The sequence below is a fragment of the Apus apus genome, chromosome 5, assembly GCF_020740795.1.
Source record: "Apus apus isolate bApuApu2 chromosome 5, bApuApu2.pri.cur, whole genome shotgun sequence".
Classification (NCBI taxonomy): domain Eukaryota; kingdom Metazoa; phylum Chordata; class Aves; order Apodiformes; family Apodidae; genus Apus; species Apus apus.
This window is the reverse complement of record NC_067286.1, coordinates 8108682-8124609: the sequence shown is the minus strand read 5'-3', so window position 1 is coordinate 8124609 and position 15928 is coordinate 8108682. Positions and strand designations below refer to the sequence as shown.

The window sequence follows — 15928 nt, the reverse complement described above, 5'->3', positions numbered from 1 at the left end:
CTAAGTCAGCTTTCCCCTTCCTATCTGCCAAACCTCCTTCAATCAATTTGTTTCACATAATACACAGTTTCTCTGCAGCGTCTGACTCAAAGGCCTTCTCTCATGTACAGACTTTTAAAATAAAAAGTCACCTTAAGGGGAGTTGCTTCCTGTGTCCTTGATGGCTTTTGAGATTATGACACCTAGCTTGTCTTTTGAACTTGCCTGGATCACCTAGAGCTCTCGTGAGATGCAAGGGACAGCCCTACTGCTAGCAGACGTCGCTGACATTACCTCACCGAGGGCAGCCCGCCGGGGTGCTGCAAGAAGTGACCGACCGCTCGGGAGGCAACGCTTCCTGAACGGAGCGGCCCACGACGAGCCCGCAAGGCCAGGGCTGGAAGCCACCACCACCACCTCATGCCTTCTGCCCGCCGCCCTTCAGAGCGCCAACACCAAACGGCTCCGCAGGGGCCGCGCGACGGGAGAAAACGCCCCGCCGGGCCACCCCTGACGGGCGCCATGAGCACGCCTGCCGCGGCCTTCAGGGCCCTACTGAGCAGTCCTCCGGGCGGCCCCCGGAGCTTCCCCCTGCAGGGGGAAGGGGAAGGGGAAAGGAAACGAGAAAGGAGAGGGGGAAGGGGAAGGGAAGGGAAGGGAAGGCCAGGCAAGGCCGCAGCCCGCCCCGGGCCCGCCGCCGTGACGCACTTCCCCGCGCTGGGCCCGGCCCTTCCCAGCGCCCCCCGCGCGCCCCGCCCCGCCCCGCCCCGCGGGAGGCCGCGCCGCCATTTTGGTGCAGGCGCTGCCGGAGCCGCGGCCGTTGGTGCCATCGCTGGAGCTGCCGGGCCCCGGGGCGGCGGCGGTGGCGGCGGCAGCAGCGCCGGGTGCTTTTTAAAGGGGTTTTTAATCGGTTCGGGGTGGGGGAGCCCTGAGCCCCAGCCCTGTTTTAACACGCCATGTCCGGAGAGGGAGCTACCGGCGAGCAGGTGAGCGGGAGGAGGGTGAGGTTGCAGGCCGCTGCCTGAGGGGAGCAGCGGGGGCCGCGCTGCGCTGGGCAGGCCGCGGCGGGGCTGAACGGCCGCCGGGAGCTGCCGTCGCCGGGCCCGGGCGCTGAGGGGAGCCCGGCCGTTGCCTCCTCCCCAGGCCTGCGAGCCCTGCCGGGCTCCTCGGCGGCGCTGGCGGCCCAGGGCTCCCTTCCCCTCCCCCGCCGCACACACCCATTTTGAGGAACTCGCGTTTCTGCCGCCAGCCAAGCGTTGCGCTGGGGGAAGGGAGTGCTCGGAGCCGCTCCCAGTGTCCGCCCTCGGTAAAACCGGTAATGCTTTGAAAACCGTGTCTTTCTCGGTCTTCTGGTTCCTGGTAAGCAAACTTCTAAGTTCAGGCCGAGGTGGACAGTAGGCAGTCCAGTGAGCCTCGTTTTCCTGATCTCATGTGTTCATGGTCATTGAGTACACGCACTCCGAAAGAGAATTGAAACCCGGATAAGCTGTTTACACTGATACGTTTGCAGTGTTTTGTAAAGTGAGCGTTTGTTGAGCATAAGCACTTAAGGTAAAAGTCTGTGTGCCTCTTGAACAGTACCCTTTCCTTCCAGAATAAGGTTTTATTAAAACACCTTTAAATTAGAGACAGTGTCTTTAATAAAGAATCTTACTTATGGAACAGCATTTTTTCTTTTGTGGGGGAAATAACTACTCTTTCAGTTGATTTTTGGCTTGGGTTTATTTTGTGTACACTACAATATGTATTTATCCTACTTACTGGCAGAATTTCTCTAAAAGGTCTTTTTAATAGCACTGTGTTTAAAATCTGTATTAATTGGAGGGGTAAGGATGGAAGTTCCTTACTGAAGGGAGTGATTGATAAAACTGTGGGCATGCCTTAGTGCCCAGTGTAGGCTACAAAAATACATTAAGGTGATGAGTTAGTGCTCTTGTAAGAAGCTTTTCTTTGTAAAATGTGAGTCTCTTTACAAAACAGGTTATGTTTCTGTGTGTCTGGACCTGTACTCTGAAAGGATGGTGTAAGATCACAAATTTGGGGGGAGGAGTAGGAAAGACAAGTGCACAGAATGTAAAATACCCAGTTTCTGTCTCATTAGGAAAATATCTTCTGAATTACCAGCCTGTATGCTTAAAGCTGATCAAGTATAATTGTAGTATGTTTAAGCAAGAGATTCTTCAGAATGGTTTACTTCTATCACAAGGTAGATGGCTATAAAGAAGTAAAAATATGCAGCCATAAAATGTTGTTAATACTTATGTGTAATATGTTTCACATTTGAGCTTACCCACTCCAAGATATTTTTAAAAAAAAAGGCATTGATGTTTAATTGCATCATTAAACTGGTTAAAGTTGTGTGTTTCTGTAGCTTGTAATATGTTACTGTTTAACTTAAACAATACTGACATAAGGTTGTATTTTCTTTTGCAAGAGATAATGTGCAAAAGACTGAATGTATGCATACTGAAGTAAAAGCTGTTTTGGAAGCTAACAGCTTTAATGTTGTGATGTCCTATCACAGAGGATTTTAGCATTCGAAAAACTGCAGATCATAATTTACAGCCTAATTTTGTGTTTTCGATCCATATCCAGGTTCATCCTCTTTACCCATTGTGATTACTGTATTCACATTAGGTAAACTTTAAACACAAATTTTAAAAATGCCAGGTCTCCTATAGCTTGGGTTAAATTATTTTTTACTTTACTCCATCCTCTTTCTGAAGGCCTCTGAATTCTGGTTTCTAGAAGTCTCTAATTTTGTTTTGGTTTTTTATGTCCCTTCCATCAAATTTTCTTCAGTTTCACTAAGTTGTCCTCTTGGTTTTTTGTTGTTGGTTTTTTTTTTCTTACCCTGGCAGACTTCTGTTTCTTACTCCTGATGTTAAAATAGGTCATATTTTTGTATCAGTGTCTTTATCAATACTACTACGAAGCTTTCCACACTCTAGGCTGTCACTCATCCAGCTGTGTAGTGAGGCAGGTGTACCTGAAGTAAGCACTGATGCCAGTCTAGCTGTGATCCTGTAGAGCTTGATAGACCTAAATTCACTGTGTCTGTGGCAAGAGGAAAAACCAAGCAGTGTGCCTGGGGCAGTTGTGCCTTGTTCCCTTCCCCACACTACATCTGCTGTAGGTTGTAACCTAGGGCTGTCTGAAGGGCTCTGACTTTACATGCAGAATATTCTTACGGTATTAAATGTTCCTTTTTGTAGGAAGCTGAAGCTGGGCAGAGATTGGCTTGCACCTGGCTTTCCTGTTTCAGGTTTCATCTGTGGCTTCCATGACCAGCTTCTCAGCTTTTTAGGTGCCATTTTCATTGACAGTCACATAGTTAGATCAGTGTAAGAGGGTGACTGCACAGTTAATTTTCATCTATGTTGTGCATACGATGTACACGTGATAGTGTATGATACAGTTGTTACAGATCTTTGACAAATCAGAATTGGTAGTTCTGACTCACTGACACAGAGGTGTCTGAATCTTGCTGCCCAGATCTTGGAGGAAACTTCCAAAACCATCAGGTGAATAACATTACCATGCTGTCTTCAGCAAGTATGATGTTGTGGCAGTGTGGGAAGGAAGAACAGCTGTTGGATGTAAGGAGGGTGGGAAAGTAAAGGCATTGTAAGGTATAGGACCCAGCTGGGGTTTAGGCAGCTTCATTGTATCAGATGCAGCTCAACTGAAATGTGGCCTCATTCACTGCATTTAGGCTCATTTTAGCTCCAGGCATTTTTAGGCTGCTTTACTGTGTGGTAGATCAGGAACCTAGGCTATTATGTAGGTTGTCTTCTTGCGTCATTACTGTAGAACCGACTGGAGCAGGAGAGCGAAGAAATGTGATGTAGTCACTGCTGTGGCAGTATATTTTAAATTCTTGAATTGTGTTAACTATGTTGGACTCAAATTAATTTCTGCAGAACCAGTTCAGTGATCTCAGGACTGAAAATCTGTTAGGTCTCTACCAGACTCCTGGCAAGGGCTACATGATGTTTAACAAACCAGAATTTCCAAGGTTGGTTTTTAGAATACCAAACACTTGGCTCTGTCTATATAATAGAAATCCACATTTGTAGAATGAAAGGCTGCATCTGGCACTGTTTGCCAGAAAATTCCCTGACGAGCTCTCCCCAATCTGCTCATGTCTTGAGGTTAGAAAGAGTTCATGCTTGTACTTATGTATGTCTTTACGTTTTTCTGGACTGTAATGTACACATCTAGTTTCATTTCAATGGTGGTGTTTTTTTCCTGTACTCTCTAACACCACCTAAATTCATTGTGCACTCGGCCCATTTTTAACATGACAGAACCCCTGTTCTTATCCATTTAATAAATACATACTACCCAGCCATCAATTTCATCTGAAGACTAAAGCAATATTTCCTTTACCTCTGCATTAGTTGCTTCTAATCTTTTAAGGCTAGAACATGCATTTCATGCTTCCAGTAACTGTTTCTAAAATATGTACCCTAGTCTGTGATGCATACTATTTCACATGAGCATGAGCCTGGTCCAAGACTGAGTTGTGGAAAAAAGGATGTCTGTATTGTCTCACTATAGAAAAGACCTCTAAAACATTCTAGTCCATTTTCTTACTGGTACTTCTGTCCGTTCCTGACTCCTTCCTCTCATTCATGCCTTGTCTCTGATATAGTACATCATGTAAGTTTCTGAATTCTGAATGAAATAGTAAATCTTATTGTAGTTAACTTAACTTAATATGTTTAAAATAGATGTAATTGAACACAGTACTGGAAGCAGAAGTTTATTCTTGCAGGATTGTGTGGGTTTTTTATCTCAGGAGGAGCCATTTGAAAGAAACTCCTCTAAGAGCATGTTGTTGTATATAATATATGGCAAAACTGGGTTTACTATTACTGTTTACATTTACTGTAGGAATAGGTTTTAAACAGAATCAACACAAGGTGGAGGAAGACTTTGAGTTGGTAATGCAGCATTTTTTTCCCAGTTTTGACACAATTGTATACAATCTCTGCATTTTAGCTTCATTTCCAGGGTCAGTAAATTCCAGGTATACCAAGAAGTTAAAGTGGAAAATGTGTCTCTCTAAACGTTAATGTTTGGAAAATATTCTCATGAGGAAAGAATAGTAGCCATTGCTAATCTAAACCTCCTGATTTGTTCAGAGATATAAAACAGCCTAGATTATGTTGTGGGGGCAGTATTTGCAAAAGTATAATTTTAAAATTATTTAAGATTTATATTTTGGGTTACGTCTGTTAATAGTGACCCAGTCTTAAAGGACGAAATTTTTTTCAAGATTGTTATAGTTGGCTTTACTGGTAGATTAGAAGAATGAAAGGCATTAAAAACAGATTTAAGAAATTTCAAGGTTTGGTAAATTGTAACTATAGTATAGTAAAGGGATTTGTTACTGAAGAATTTAAAATTCTGTGCACATGCAGCAATAACTAAACTTCAACTGTACAAATAACAGTGCTTGTTAAGTTGCGTATTAATGTATCCAAAATTATATTAATTGGATCTGTTACAATCCAAGCTATGCTAAGCTGTGCAATAGCCAGCCGAAACTTCTAAATGGACATAAAACTCCTTTTGGATGTTGAACCAGTCTGATGGAACAAGCCATTAAAATTCCCATCCTTTCATGTGCATTGGCCTATGTGTCTTGTTTGTAGAGATTCTAGTTTTGTGATTAGTGTTAGTTTTTAAGGCATCTTAAGATGGCCACTAAACAGGTGGAACAGCTGTTAAAAATAAATTTCCTTTTCATCATAGAAGATTCTTTTGTGGAAACAGGAGGATACTTTAAGCAATTGGTTGCATTTGGTGTTGCGAATATTTGAAAGAGGTGTTTGGTTAAGTATTCTCTTACACATTTTGGAGTCAAGGTTCATTCTTTAAGGCTTGGGAAAATTGTTAACTTGCTTTTAGCTGTAAAGTATAAACCAAGATTCTTTTCTTGAATGTGATTGACAAAAATCTCCTAGGAAATACTGTGAGTCAGCTTTGTTTCCTCTGTTCTTGTTTCCTCGGGCATCCTTTATGAATTCAGGTTGGGTTTTGTACAGCTGATGGATTTTGTAGGAAGGTGTTCCTAGGTGTCCCATTGGATAACTAATTTTTAGGTCTTTTTTAGATTTTGGAAACTTTGATTATAAAGATAATTTTACACTTACTATCTGTGAAAGGAAAAGTCCATTGCTATTTATCAGTATATAAATAATAAAAGGGAAGCTGTGAAGCAGACTAGATGGTAATAATCCAGATGCTTGAGTACATGGAACCTTAGGTACTAAAATAATTCTGTGACTCTCAGAGGGTTGTGTGTGGGATGGGAGCCTCCTAGTTATGTGGGAGGTATACTGAACACAGTTATCAAAAGCAGAGGAAAAAAGTACTTTTCCAGTTTGTGTGCAACAATTCTTTGCCGTGTGGGTTTTTTTTTCAGGCAGTTAAGAAAAGTTAGAAGCCACTGTCTGTCTGATTAGGTGCAGTTCTATCATAGTTTCAGCTGATCTAAATTGGGACTGCGAAAGGCTTGTATAGTTTTGTATCCTTTACTCTGCATCACATCTGATCCTGAAATCAAGGAGTTGAACCACTAGAAAGTTAATCACTTCTCTAATAGGATTGTTTTTCTGCTTATTTAACTTTCTTGTTTCTTATTTAACTTGGCTTGTTACAGGGTGAGATTAATTCAAGTGCCTCTGTAAATCAGAGGGAGGGACTGAAGATGCTTTTTAGGGTGAAGATCATGGCAGAACTAAGTGTGCACAGTGTTGGATGTTGGCTGTTGTGCAAGCAATACAATTACAAGTAATGTAATCAAAAGCCACATCCCCTTGAACTGTGATATTGGCAGACCTAAGCACAGAGTACAGATAATGTGCAGTCTTCAAAAATGGGATCAAATGTCTTTCTGGCTATAGCTGAGGTAGGTCAAGCCCCTTCATCTGCATAGATCCTAACCAAATTCTGGGAATTTGTGTTTTCACCACATTGTCAGCTGAGTTTTGTGCATCATGTGAAAAGGTTTGAGAGATTACAACTGAACTACTGTTACAGTTGTTGAGGTGTGTTTCAGTGGCTCGTTCTACTTTTTCCTCTTTGAATGTCATTACTTACAGTGCAGACTGCTGTGCTTTCACAAATGCTTCAGTAGTTTTTGTGGGAAGGTCTTTTTTCAGTTGTAGCTGGCATTAATAGTACTCCTGATAGGCATTTCTGTCTAATTGGATGCAGATTATATATGCGATATATGCTTGATTGAATATTTGAGACAAGTGGATTTCACTGAGATGGAATACATTGAGAAGCAGTGCTTATCACTGCTGTGCACGAATTTGAATTAGTGCTTTATTGAATAAACAACATTTCAGCTTTAGGTCATCTGTAGAAACGACATAAATAGTCTTTAGGCTTTGGAAATTTCAATTTCAGTGCTGTTTTCTGTAAGCTGAAATATGTTTATGAATGTCATTTCGGAAGATATAAAACCACTAGTTCATTTCATACTGTGTTTTGCATCTGAAGCCTGTATCTGCAAATTGCAGTATTACAGAGTTAGAATTTTGATAGGCTTGGAATGTAAAAACATTCATATAGAAATTTAAAATTTTGCTACTTTTGAGCTGACAGGTTTGAAATACTAATTTTTAATTTGATTTTTTAATAACACAGTTTTATAATCTAGTTTGCTTTGGGACTTGAGACTTGCTTTCCAAGCTATACTGTTTTTCACTGAGCAATTTATTAACATCACAAATCACTTGAAAACTGAAGAAAAAAATAATTCTTTAGTCTGCTAAAAAGCCCCTCCTGTTTATTTTTCATCATTTGTCCATTACATAAGTATATTTAGTTTGAAATCTTTTCAGGCTTATGCCTTGAATTATATGCTGCTAGTAAGTCTTACACGAAAACTGGTAGTGCTGAAAATATTAGAAAATACGGTAGTTTTTTTAAGTTATCAAGTAGAAGTGCAGTGTGTAACATAATGAACTGAGTAGTGCATTTGCAGGGGTTAACAAAAGCAAAGGGGCAGGACACTAGGGCACTCCTGAAAATAAAGCTGATGTTCCTAAATAACTCAGGCTTACTGCATTTGCTAGTCCCAGTTTTTCTTTTTTTTAAGTTACTGTTTTGTACAATACTTCACTGGCAGCTTATCTCTGTATAATGCCACTATAAGTAGTTTTCCAGTAAAATCCTTAGATATGTATGCTTGGGATATCTCTCTCTCAAGAGAGGTGTGCCATAGTGAGGCTTGTTAATTTTTTTAGAAGTTGTACCTCTGTGGTGTCTAATTACCTTTTCTAAGTGTGTGATAGCACCTTTGATACGAGTATCAGTTGTCTCTGTCCTTACTGTCTTTTGCAACTTCAGAGCTATGTGCTGACCTAGATCCAATATGAAGAACTACAGTTATTTCTTTGAATTAATCTTCTAGCAGTTGATGGGGCTTTTTTAGAATTTTCTTATAGTAAATCAGTCACACTGCACTATAAAGAGTCTTACATTGTAACAGTAATTGTGCAGCTGACTTGTAAGATTTCACAAGAAAGGTCTTGTAGTAATAATTTACAGTTTATTATCACTGCATCTCACAAATGTAAAAGTTTGCTTGATTGTGTGATTTTAGGACTGCTAACATCAGGTTTGGAAAGTTAGTAAATAAGCTGTTTGTTGTGCAGATCATAACAATGTTTCATGCTTAATAAAAAACTTCATATGATTTAGGGTTTTAACAAGTATGTATTTTAAGGCTTGTCTGCATGTGATTGAGATTATAATTTTTTTAATCTACTTAGTGCTAACAGTGTGAAGTCTAGTAAAAAATTTCTGGATATCATAAAGTAAGGTATCTCCACAAGTCTTTAAAATAACTCTTAAACCTATACTATAATAATAACAACTAATTTAAGGTAGTTAGTGCCAAAGCTACAGGAAGGCAACTGTAAGAATGCAGTCAGTGACATGTCAGAAAGTTAACAAAATTGTGCTAGGATAATGTGTATGTGTTGCTGCTAGTGTTGTCATCTCTCAGTTTTCTTGATAAATCTGTAACTTGTCATACAAAATACTTTCCTGCATCTACAGAATAACTTGTGCAGTAACCTGAGCTTGTTTGGTTGAGGTCTGTAACAGAAAAATCAGTCTGAATATACTTGTTTGCATCTTAAAAGTTTCAGGTTGGTTGAACTGTTTAAAATTCATGGTGCAATAAGTTTTCTGGCAAACTCAAATTTATTCTAGTGTTTTAGAAATGTATAGTCAGTATAGTCTAGCCTTTTGCTGGATCACCAAATATGTAGGAAGTTGTGGTAAGAGTGCATTATCTTATTGGGACAACTTGTTTTCCAGATAAAATTACAATTTAGTAACTCTGGCATAAAACCTGAGATCTGGAGTGTTACATTGTCAGAATGTTGTCATTAGCTTCACTTTGTAGCTGAAGCAGAACTTTTCAAACTCTATTTGTGATCTCTTATGTCCTCTTCTTCATTTTTCTAGGCTGCTGAATATGTTCCAGAAAAAGTGAAGAAAGCTGAAAAGAAACTAGAAGAAAATCCATATGACCTTGACGCTTGGAGCATTCTCATTCGAGAGGCACAGGTTTAGTGACATAGGATTACATTTCCTTATCTATGGTCCACTCACACTATTTGGTTCTGGAGTAAAATCAGCATAATCATTTCCATAAATCATAATACTGTAAATGCTATTTTGATTTTCAATTTTTAGAATCAACCTATAGACAAAGCACGGAAGACCTATGAACGCCTTGTTGCCCAGTTCCCCAGTTCTGGCAGATTCTGGAAACTGTACATTGAAGCAGAGGTTAATATTTTTACATTTTTTTCTTATATAACATTTAATAGGAGTTTAAGTTTACATTTTAATAAGCATAAATAAGATAGGCACATAGTATCCGGAGAAAGGGGGATTTAAAATATGCCTTGCCTTTATTTTGTAAAATAGGTAAAGGGTGATTAAAATGAATTCTAAAGTATTGGGTCTTTTATGAGTTGATGATTGTTGCATTATGGAGTTGCAACAACATTAAAACTGTTTCAATGGTATTGGAGTGCTTAAGCCTTTTATTTACTTGTCGTGTCAATTTATTGCCTCCCGTGTCACTTACTTAGAGGACATTTTGGTTTATTTATACATACAAACTAACTTGAATGACTTCCTGTGAGTGTTTGAGTCCTTTAATTTTTTTGGTGTCTTAGGGAATTGAGTGTTCCTGTGAACAGTGTTTTCAGGGAGGGTGTGGGATGGAAGCTGGTTTCTGGAATGAAAATGCTGGGGAGATGGATTAGCACAACTCATTAGCTTCTAAAAATCCCAACAAAATTTCAAGTGTTTACATAACTTTATAAGATTTCCCACTAATTGCATTGAGCATTTAACTGGTCTTCAGTGCCATGCCATGAAATGCACTGTATAATTGGATTTAATTGTGTTAATTTTTTGTAGCTAATATTGAACATTAATACAGATGCTTTTTGTGAGCATCTTCTAGCTGCACATTTTTCTTAAGAGACAGATACTCTACGTGCTGAACTACAGGGGTGGGGACCTGTGTTCTGCAGATGGGAAATGCATGGGAAATGAGATAGGCAATTCTTTTCCATTTTATGTGAAAATTGCTAGGCAGTAATCTGAGTGGCAAAACTACATTGAATAATTACCTTATTTTATATGAATTTACATATCCAAATGTATTCTGGCAGTATATTTTAAAGATTATTAAATAGAGATTATGGGAATCTTAATAGTTTTTTTTTATATTGCAGTTTATGGTAAGATGTTATAGTGTAAAACAGTGCAACCTAAATTTGTTATTACCTAAGTACATATAATTTTCACTATTTTGTTTTCAGTAGTTTGTAATAGTAGTTGGAATGTTGGTGATTGGACATAATTGGGAGATGAAAAGCACTAACACATACAGATGTGTATTTTTCCTTGTGGGATCCTGCAGGGAAATCCCTTAGCCTCTTGTACCCTGCAATGTTTGCTACAGATCTAGCCTTTAGAATCTTACCTATTTTGATCATTATGTTATCTGTTTTCTGTGCTTAAGATCTTTATCTTTCCCATGCCTCAAATTTAAAGTCAAGTAAGACCACCTCAGAAGGCCTGCACTACATTACAGGTCTTTCAGCAGAAAATGCTACTAACAGTGTAAAGTTTCTTGTCTTGAACCACATTCAGAGATTGATTGACAGACATTGCTACCCTTAATCGACACCTTTTAGCTGTTTTATAGTCTAGTAGTATTTAGAAACATTAACAGTAGCAAAGCTTTAAACAGTCTAGAGTGTAAGTTTTTACCTGCTTCTTCAAGGAAGGAAGATCAGCTTCTACGCAACAGGTATGGTAACGAGGCAACACGAGGTAAAGCAGACAAGGAAGGAATTGGCAGAAAGATCACTAGCTTGTGTGTCTGTGTGTGTGTGTTTGCCTTATAACTACACTTCAAATATAAGAGAAATTAATGTATTATTCTGTTAGTCAAAACAATGGAAAAACATGAACAGTAGGGTTCTGGTAGAGGTTACACTTGAAAAGAAATATAAGAGGTTACTTTTTAGAGATTTATCTTTCATTTTTAAATGAAATTTTTAAAATCCTAATTTAATTTTCAGCTTTTCTTTTCTAGTTCCAGTAATGTCTCTCAAAACTCACATAGTGACCAATTTAACCAAAAAGCAACATGCATATCTCTGCTATTTTTTAGTCTATGTAACCATTGATAGCAATATGCTGAAATAACTATTTCCAAATTCCTCTCTAAAAACACATAAATTCACACAATTAGGCACTGTTGTCAGTGTTGTTCTAAGTTGCATATAATTTATAAAGTCCTATCTGTGAGTAAATTAAATATGAAATGCTTTCTCAAATGTTCTGTTAAGTGTAGTTTAATATAAATTAAGACTTCAACTAGTTTTTGAAGGCTACCTGAGATAGAGGGATTATTTTGAAGCTTATTTTATTTTTTTATTATTATGAAGCTTTTTATTTCTACCTTAAAATGGATGAGGAATAGAGGGAAGGTATTTCCCAAAAGCTTTTCTCCTTGGAAATCTTACTAGTCTTCTGCTACAAAATTTATCTCGGATAGTTCAGAAGTCTAGATCTTTGCAGCCTTGAGCTGGGAAAGTAAACCTGTGGTATATCTTTGTTTAGCATTGCTTTTGATTCACTTTCACTGCCTCAGCATTTAAATCTGAAAATTGTTAAATCTGTAAGCTGCATTTTCCCTGATGTCAAAACAAGCATTGTCACTTTCTTCTTCAATATGGTAACATTTCCTCTTTGCATCACAAAGACAGAAAAGGAGAGGAAAGTGGAGTTGGTTTCACTAGTTGCTTTCACTAGGGAATTTTGTCCTCTAAATGATGTACATCTCAGCTGAGTGTCATTACATAGTGGTGGTCTATTATTGGAAGATGAGCTAGGGTGGGGATATGATCATGGCCTAATGAAAAAGGAATTAGCCCTTTAACAGCTGAAATCTTTATAAAATTCTTAGAAATCTTTACATTTCCCTTTGCCTGACTTGAGGAATGTGTTCTTTTTAGTCACCCGATCTTCAAGTAGAAATCACTGTTTATGATCTACATGAACAAAAACTGCTTCTTTTCATATGCCGGTTCATTTTGTAATCTAAAACTTCTAAGCATAGGTCTTACTGCTGTGATTACCTTTTGTTTTTATGACAGGGTTTGTTCAGCTCATGGACTCTGTTTTTCTTTTTGTGTGTGACTTTGGTCCTTACTGGGATGTAGTGTAAAGTAGTTCTTGGAACTTAATACTGACTGTGTTGAAGTAACTGAACACTTCATGCTTCCATTTTATGTGCCAAGCACCAATTTTATATGCCCTGGTCTCTCTATTATGACTGATTTGGTAGTCAGTAGAACATGGAGATTAACTGAGAAGAGCATGCTTTGACAGTTTGTTAATGGGAATTCTGCTATTAAAGTTTGATCAAAAAATTTTGATTCTCACACTGGCTCTTTTTTCTTCTGACATTCAAAGGAGCAGTTGCAGGACATGTGAATAATAGATCAAATAATTGGATCAGACAACTCCCAGCTCAGTGTTTGGGTCATAGCATTTGAATGCTTAAGATTTGTGAGAACAGAGTTTAGTCTACTGAATTTGATGAGCTATGTAATCTATTTTTATACATATTTTAGCAAGTAAAATAGCTAACATGCTATTCTGCATCTACTACTAAAATGTAGGAAGTAGGACAATAATGCCACTCTTCGCGCTCACTCTTGTTTTCTCTGGTTGCTTAAAGCACATTTTCCTCTTGATACCTTTCCTGTAAAAATATACTTCCAGAAAACGTGAATCAATTCACATGTCAGTGCCTCTTTCACAGTTTTAAAAAGGAGCTTCTAAGTCTCAGTCCCACATGTTGCCATAACGTTAAATTCATAGATCACATGATCTGGATTCTAGCCTGCTCTGCTGATTCGCTGTGTCTCCTTCGGTAAGTTATTTAACCTGTTTTGCCATTATTGAAACAGATACCTACCTACCTCACAGGGTTGTTGTGAGGCTCACGTTAGTGATTAAAGTGTTGGCATCTGGCTGAAAGGTGCTACAGAAATGTAATAATAAATTCTGATGTAATACACCCTATGACCGTGTAGGCCCAGCTGTCTTATTACTATTTCCTTTGTCTCTTTGACTGTTTGAACCATCTTTTAGATACAGAAAGACTTGATAATGCTTCTCATACACTTGAAAGAACTTTTACTTTACCAGTGTTTTAAATATTTCAGCAGTTCTAAGGCAAGCATTTGAAGTTGTCACCTTTTTCTCTGCTAGTTTCCTTTGAGAAATCACGAGGCTGAAAATCTTAAATACGTTCATTAAAGTGTGTTCATGGATTTACAACATGTTCCCTAATGATCAAAAGAATTTCTAGTTCTAGTTGCTCTAAGTGGAAACTTCAGTCTGTAGTTGACCTGAATGTTTCAGGACCGTTCACTCCACACCTTTTTTCCTTTTTTGTTGTTGAGTATATTGCATCATCTCCCAGCCACTTTGAACTGATGTTAGTAGGGGCTGACAGATTGCCATAATTAAAGATTAAAAACTATAAGCACAAGACACTTGTGACAAATACCTCAAGTCCAGAAACAATAAATACAAAGCTAGGAACATGTGTGTGAAATGTTTGGCTGTGTATGTATTTTTCATCTTGCAAATTTTGCAAGTAAGACTTCTGTGTTACTGCTTGTTCTAAAGAGGTGAATCTAGATACATTGGTTCAGATAACTTCTATTGGATATGATCACTTTGAATTTTAGATGTCTCAGTAACAAAGCAGATGCTGCAGCAGAGAGTGGGACTAAAGCTTAGGGTTGATTGTTTTGCATTTCATCATATGCAGTACATCAGTATCTTTAATACGTGTAACTCACACTGGTGTGGACACTAGTCAGAATGTATCATTTAATATACTTGTATATGAAAAATGTAAATAAAACCATTTAGAAAAATTATTGTTCTTGTTTAAAATGTTTGTGTTTCTTCAAAACATTTTCTTCCCCTGTTTTACTTTAGTTTGGTTCTGAGTTCAGAAAAAAATTCTACATAACACCAAAATTAGTCTGCTTGGGCAAAAATGGGAGCTGACTTCTGTCAGGCTGTTGGGGTGGTCAGAAGTCAAAGTAGAATAGACTTCTTGGCTGAGATTCTGTTTAGTGGTACTTTCAACTGGAAATACTACATATATCACTAGTTGATCTTTGTTAATTTCTTAATGGAAGACATACCCATTATAATCCATGCCCACCCTACTAGTCTACTGCTTTTCTCATAGTAAATTTCTGCTTTTGAGGAACTGCTGTACAAGTGCTCTGTACAGACACTGCGCATTCTTGACTACCTCAGTCTGAAATTATAAATCTTTTTTACAACTGTATTATTTATGACCTTTTCTTACTCATGTGTGGACTTGTTCCGTTTCTGTTAATAAATGTTGTTCTGTCTGTGTGGTTATTGTAGACTTGCACTAGAAAGTGAATGCAACTTCTTTCCTGTCTTTTCTATTCAATATGTAAATACAGGCATGTACATCTTGCATAGTTGCCATGGTCCTACAAGTTGTAAAATACCAGAAAGTTATGCCCAGAATTGACATTTGTAGTTTCAGAAGATACATAGAACAACACTATAGTGGGTGTCTTTATAATTCTGTTACCTTTATTTGATCCTAAATATAATGGAAAGTGTTAGGAATTTTAGTTTTTAAAGTGGAAGTTATGTCTAATGAAGAAATTACTATGAACCCTCTTCAGTAGTGTGTTGATGTTTTCACATTAATAAACATGAACTGCTTCCTGTTCTGTTGTATTCTTTCCGTGTGGGGTGATGGAAACATCCCTATTAGAAGTGTTAGTTAGATAAAACTCTTGTTCACAACACTTGAAGTCTCACTTTCAAATGTAATTAGGACAGTGAAAAATGTTCTTACTGTGTGCTTTCTGTTGCTGAAGTCATTTACTGATTCTTGTGTTGATGTTTTGGGTGGGAGAATGGGTGGTAGGTGAGGCACAAACTTGAGCTACTTTGTCATGTCTGAACCTGAAAGAACCAGAAGTAAAAATAGAGTTTTCTTGTGTACCCTGTTAGTAGTTACAGATAGGTTATCTTCATCTGCACGGGTGAGGGAACAAAAATGATAATTTCTCATCCATTTCTACATCTCTTCCAGATGCCAGCTGGTTGAGCTACCTGATGTTCTTTATTCAGTTTTTGAGAAGCCTTATGGCTGAAAGAACACTTTCTCTTAAAGCTTTAATCTGTTAGTGCTATTCATAAAACAATGCTTGACTTTATTTGCTGCAGGGTGTCTGCAGACTCTGAAAAGGCTTTGAGTCACTGCTGTGATGAAACACAGTGGCTTCTCTTAGCTAGAGAC

General features: G+C 38.3%; 1 protein-coding gene across 2 annotated transcripts in view; it reads left to right on the top strand.

Annotated features, from left to right (window-relative positions):
- The first annotated feature begins 740 nt into the window (after window positions 1–740).
- Window positions 741–15928, top strand: part of CSTF3 (cleavage stimulation factor subunit 3) — a 49408-nt gene continuing 34220 nt past the window's right edge. For both annotated transcript variants that reach the window (XM_051620594.1, XM_051620593.1), the window contains exons 1-3: window positions 741–965; window positions 9481–9582; window positions 9712–9807. In XM_051620594.1, the coding sequence (XP_051476554.1) occupies window positions 936–965; window positions 9481–9582; window positions 9712–9807 (228 nt within the window). In that variant the 5' untranslated portion in view covers window positions 741–935. The remainder of the gene's footprint in view (window positions 966–9480; window positions 9583–9711; window positions 9808–15928) is intronic.